Genomic DNA, 6,340 nt, shown 5'->3' with positions numbered 1-6,340 from the left:
TTTGTACTGATTAATAGTGCAGGCCATGGCGATTGGCGTCGGTACAAAATTGTTCATCTTGTTCAAAACTCAGGGTATAATATGACTGTCTTGGATCTTACAGATGCATGCATCAACCTTGGCAATCCTGGTTCAAAACTCAGGGTATAAGATGACTGTAGTTAGATCTGAGCCCATAAATGAGAGATTTGATATCATGGGCAGTTGATGAAAGCCATCGCATGACCCTGAGTAAGATCTTGTATTAGGCAATTGACTATTAGGCTGTGTAATCAAATGCTATTCGTAAATACCACAATAAAATAAATAAAATTTCAACCGCAATAACCAATCATAATAGACATAAATAATTTTATATTAATTCTTAATTCTATTTAAATATTAAACATTTGCAGAAGACTACATGAAAAAAAAAATTCTTTTACTCTGATTGGACAAGCACAAAACGTCAAATGTATTCAACAATGCAACAGATGCGTGGGCAGGAACTAAAAACAAAAACTTGAAATTTTTAATTTTGAAGTTGATCATTTGACATTCAATATTAATGCATAATACAAATATATTCCATACAATTAGACTTGTATTGTTCAGTTTCTTTGAAACTTGACAGGTAATGTAATTGACTATCAATGCATTCTATGCTTCAGCATCCATGGAACAAAAAATTACCCAGCTCAGAATCAAAGATAATAATTATTTTATGCAATCCCCTTTCACAAGACAAACAAATACTTTGCCTATCTTTCTGTATTTCTATGGCTATGACCATTGATGCTATTATGCCCAATCTTGGAGTACCTTTGGCATTACAGCTGCTGTTTGAGGAAGTCAAGAAGAAGCTTATTCACCTCCTCAGGGAATTGCTCTTGAACAAAATGGCTCCCTTCTGGAAAGTACTTGATCTCCAGATTGGGCACTTGCGATTTCAGGATATCACTGTTTATATAATACGCCATTCCTGGAAATTTGATTACATAATCTTTGATACCCATGATCAGAAGTGCTGGAACTTTAACAGTATGATCTGTTAACTCCGCCAGTTTACCCCAATTGCTAATTATTAACATCCAAAATGCAGAACATGTAAGCTGTATGATAAATATCCTTACTGAATGATTCAAAGACAAAACAAAACAATTGTTTCTAAGATTTACCTCATCATACTAATGTAGGGAACTTGCATAGGGAAAGCAAAACCTGATTTCTCATACAGGCTTGAGTATGTTTTTAAGTCATCCTCAGTAAACCAAGATGGGAGTGGAGTTGCAGGATCATAGAGGTCCATGATCTCTTTACCCTCTTCTGCCACTGGCAGCTCACTTCCAGAGAACAGGGTATATATATTCCTTACCACTGTTTCTGTATCAAAACGCCCAAAGTCTGCCAAGGCTCTTCCGGGCTCCTATTATAAAAGCCAAAAAACAAAGCCATCAGAAAACACGCCAGTTAAAGGGTGACATTAAGTTGCAGAAACAGGGAGAGAGAAAGAGACCTTCCAATGTCTAATATAAAACCCTTCTGGAAACAAATCCAATTTAATAGTTTCTTGACCTGGTATCAAATAAGGTATACCCAATGTTATAATGCCTCCAACTCGCTCAGGGTAGAGGAGATACAGATAATATGCAATCGGTGCTCCAAAATCCTTGGCCACAACAAATACCTGTAAAAATCAAGGAAGCAGACATTTTATATATGAGGTGAGGATTCTAGGTTATCAAGGGCTTATAAATTCGTTGAATAGAGTTTTGGGTACTCACTTTCTGAATGCCAAACGCATCAAGAAGGCCGGCCATGTCCTCCACAAGATCTACAGAGTTGCCTTTCTCTATTTGGGAAGGCTGATCAGAGAGTCCATAACCCCTGAAGTCAGGGGCAATTGCATGAAACCCTGCATCTGCTAAGGCAATCATCTGATGACGCCATGAATACCAGATTTCAGGAAAGCCATGCAGTAACAGCACAGCTGGACCTGTCACCAATCTGATTAGGCATGGCCATACATTATAAGAACAATAAGTTAGAGCACATTAGGAAAGCCTGAATAGAGTGCGAAAAATACCTGATCCAATCTCTGCAACATGCAATTTCAGTTTTCCTACATCAACATGCTTGTGTTGGATTTTCTCCATGAATATGACCACTCAATTCTGAAAACAGAGAAAATATTCAGAGCAGAAGAAAAACTGTTGTTGGTAGAGGGTTCATAAACTGATAATCATCAAAACGCGTGGTGTTCGTATTAACATTATCTACAATCCCGAGGAAGAAATGGAAAAGAAAAGGTAAGGTTTTTTTTTAATAGTTTATTTTCGTATTAACATTATCGACATTCACGAGAAAGTTTTTTTTTTTTTTTATTTATTTATGTTATAATAGATTTCAATCACTTCATCTACATCTAATGTTGAATTCTTTTTTAAAAGATGCGAATATCACAATCGTCATTTTGTTCAACTAATTTGGTAAGGATTTAGTTGGGATCCATTTTAAATAGCTTTTTGTTCTTTTTTCTACTTATTGTCTAGGCTTAAAAGAAGGTTCAAGTAGGGTTAAATTTATTATTTATTTATTTATTTTATTTTTATTATTTATTTTATTTTTTTCTTTTTCTTTTTTTTTTTTTCTTTTTTTTTTCGGTATAATTGCAATTATGTATAAGGTAAATTAATAATTCAAATATGTAATTAGAGTTTTATTTAAGTTGGGTCATGAAAAAATGATTTTTTTTTTTGTATTGTAGAAGATTTGAACTAAGCACCATCTAGGTGTATACAACATAGACTTTGCCATTAAACAAAATGCAAAGATCTTATTTATAACTTTGTAGGGAATATTGTGGATTGGTTCCAATATCTACTTTCAGGAATCCTAAAAAATCTAGTATGAAGAATTAAAAAATTAGGTCCTTTAGAATTTAGAGTATGGTGTTATATTAAACACGTGTTACAAAGTCAATTTTAGTGTCCACCATAGCCAAGGACGTTGTTTTAGATACACTTAGAACTTCTTGCAGTAATAGAAGTTTTGAGCTCTAGGTTAGGAAGGAAGTCTGACTACTATTTATAGAAACTCTACTACTATTTATAGAGGCGTCAATAGCATTACTTTGAACAGAAGTGGATATAGGGTTGCAATACAAAAGGCTAGTTTGAGTGAAGTTGTTGGTACAATTCTTATTTGTGTTGTCAATTATATTTTAATATATTATATCAATATGTGAGAGGTTTAGATTTTACTTTTGTTAGAGAGAGCAAGAAAGTAATAATCTATAAGTTATTTTAGATATAGGAGTCAAGTTTAGATATATGAATATGATCAAATTTGAAATAGAAATGTAATAAAAGTAAGTATATTTTAAATTTGAAGAAGAGGACACTGATTTGACTATGGTAAATGATTGTTGCTTGATAACTTAAATTGAATATACGAAAAGATTGATATTATTATGCTTTGTGAAATTTGTGACTATACACAAACCTAAGTCATACTCACATGCTAGTGGATTTGATCCCAACATCTGCAATTCAAAATTGGTATTTAAAGGATTGATCATATGGTCTTCAAAAAAAGGAAGCTAAAATAAAGTTTTGTGTGTGCTTGCACTCGTAAAAAGAAGGCTTGATGGTGCTGAAGGACATAGCTAAAACTTGTTATGTTAGGAGAAGAAGGTGACTAGATTTAGCCAAGCCTCATTGATCGAATCAATGATATCGATACTTTGTTGGAAAATATGCAATTGATAAATACATGTTGAAGCTAATGAGAAATTTGAGACTAGAATAAGTGCAATGAGTGATAGGGTGACTTAGTGCACAAACTAGATTTTGATGCTTGTTGATAAGAGAGTTGGTATAATTATAATGATTAGTTTAAAATATGTAAAGCGGAAAATCGCGAGCGAACCCTAAGTGTTCCCCCCACCACTCCGAGGAGAGGGGAAGGAGGTCACTAGGGTTGACGGTTTTCACTTAGGGGAGACTTTACATTCAAAAGAGGGGTTGAAACCCACAAGATCCAATCCCACACAATGCAAGATTGGATTCTAAATGAGTTTCAAGGGTTAAGACAACAAGGCTACCCTCTTTTGTAAAGAATGTAGATTAAGCTAGGAATGCATGAAAAGTGAGAAAGATTCGCTTATAAATAGAGATAGGAATATAGGATGAAGCTGCGGACCTGGAATTAGTAGTAAAATGTCGAGACAGCGCTATCCTGCAAATTTGAGCGAAAGTTGACAGGACGATGGCGCCCGGCGTGCACACGGTCCTCCGAAAAATCCACGAAATGAAGGGGGATCTGTTCGTCTCTGCACAAGGATTCCAGATCTTCAATTACAGTCGCGTACCTGCAACCTACACACAGAAAAGAGAAGACGATTGGGGGGTTAGGGATTAGGGGTTTGCCCTTAGGTCAAACCCCGGTTTTGGAATTAACCAAGAAATGAGAATGCTGTAAATGTAAATGATCGTAATGTAAAACAAGTACTAGTACCTTGTTGTAAGAATGTTTGTATTCTTACATGCAAAGGTGTAAATGTTGTTGTATGTTGTATGTTGTATGTGATCTCCTCTTCAATGGTTGAATCCTTGTCTTCAATGCAACACTTAGCCTTGAATGGAGACTTAGAATGATCAATTGCTTGAAGGAATGCTTGAATGCTCGAATGCTTGAATGTTTTAATATCGCTTCCGCGTCTTGTACACATCTGTCCTTCCTCCTTCCATCTACCAAAATGGGAGAGGAAATGTAGTTTATATACTTGTCAATTAGGGTTGATAGACTGATTTTTTCGACCTTAGGCCGACCAGGAAAGATTATTTTCCAATTTGCAAACTAAAAGACCTAAAGCCCCATAAGAGACCGGGCCCAAAATAGGGCCAGGGACCAGGGCGCTGGGCGCCATGGTCCTGGGGGACGAGGGCGTTGGGCGCCCTAGTCCTGAAGGACCAGGGCGCTGGGTGCCATGGTCCCACCTCCAGGGACAGCAGGGTGCAAGGAGGATCAGGCCAGGGTGCTGAAAAATGCAGTTTTTGATGTCATGAACAAGTTTCAGGGTCTCCATTCAGGTTCGGTGTTGCGTCGCCATTGTGAAGACCCAAATGCGGTTGAAATTGCAAGTGTCGCAATTTTAGGACGCTACAAAATAATATTTTTACAAGGATATGAATTATTTAGAGTTTAAGAGATTCTAGTAGTGAGTGATTATTTTTTATAGAAGTTGTAGACACCTAAAATTGTCATGTCTAATTAAATAAATATTTTATTTATTTAATTATCTTTAGCCTAATTCTTCTATTAATTAAATAAATCTTTATTTATTTAATTAATTCATTTATCCTCTTCTAGCCTTATTTCTCATTTAAATAAATACATTTATTTATTTAAATTATCCTTTTCCTAAATTAAATAAATATTTTATTTATTTAATTGATCCCACTCCTTCTATTAATTAAATAAATCTTTATTTATTTAATTAATTCATTAACCTTTTCTACCCATGACACATGTCATTCATCTCTTAATTCATACACTACCTACCCCTTTCATTATTTTATTATTTCTTTTACCTACCCTCTAATCATAGCCGACCTCCTTTTACACCTCTCAATCTTATCCCTCCATTTCATATTGTGTCTTCTATATAAGGAGATGCTTCCTTCATTATCAAACCCTAATAATACATTCTAATGAATCATATACACTGGACTACACTACGATCCTACTTGCAACCACATTTCGTTCTTTGTTGAGCTCTTGTGCACATAAAATCTGAGAGCAAATATATCAAGCAAGATCAATGGAGATAGGAAGAATGGAGATCAAAACCCTATTGGACATGTGATGGTATAATCTTTGTGATTTCATTTGATTGCATAGTCTTAGGTAATCTTCATATGTTATGGTGGATCTTTGTTGTTGTTAGGCTAGGGTTTTGTGGTTGAATTCATTTAGCCTTTCAATATCATTATTATTGTATCCATTTTCACCATATACATTTTGGCACGCCCGGTGGGACTCTTGTCCCTTTTGCATTTAACTTCCTTGTTGCAGATTTTGTATTTTGAAGTTGCAGATCTAACGTTTTTAGCAGCATTTTGATATTTCCGCGTCTGCGTACTTTCAGATCACGTTTTTTATTTTCTAGCACGTCTGCGACATTTGGAGTCACATCTGTGTTATTGGCAATATTTTATTTTGCAGGTTCCAGGAAATCGCGTTTGTGTTATAAAGTCACGTCTGAGATATTTTTAGTCTCGTTTGTGTCCAAAAGACACGTCTGCGTTCTGTAGTCGCATCTGTGTTTCACAGAACCACATCTGTGTCACGAAGTCAT

The 6,340-nt window shown here is 35.3% G+C and overlaps 1 protein-coding gene across 1 annotated transcript; it reads right to left on the bottom strand.

Moving 5' to 3' along the window:
• Positions 1 to 489: 489 nt before the first annotated feature.
• On the bottom strand, positions 490 to 2,278 carry LOC131054646 (uncharacterized). The gene is made up of 5 exons (XM_057989192.2): positions 2,066 to 2,278; positions 1,764 to 1,975; positions 1,496 to 1,666; positions 1,158 to 1,405; positions 490 to 1,056 (listed from the first exon to the last, which is right to left on the bottom strand). Exons 1-5 carry the CDS (start codon positions 2,133 to 2,135, stop codon positions 810 to 812), a joined length of 948 nt encoding a protein of 315 aa, XP_057845175.1. The 5' UTR covers positions 2,136 to 2,278; the 3' UTR covers positions 490 to 809.
• Positions 2,279 to 6,340: the final 4,062 nt, after the last annotated feature.

This window comes from Cryptomeria japonica, chromosome 8 (genome assembly GCF_030272615.1).
Source record: "Cryptomeria japonica chromosome 8, Sugi_1.0, whole genome shotgun sequence".
Classification (NCBI taxonomy): Eukaryota; Viridiplantae; Streptophyta; class Pinopsida; order Cupressales; family Cupressaceae; genus Cryptomeria; species Cryptomeria japonica.
Note: the sequence above shows the minus strand (reverse complement) of the source record. Positions and strands in the feature narration are given on the sequence as shown.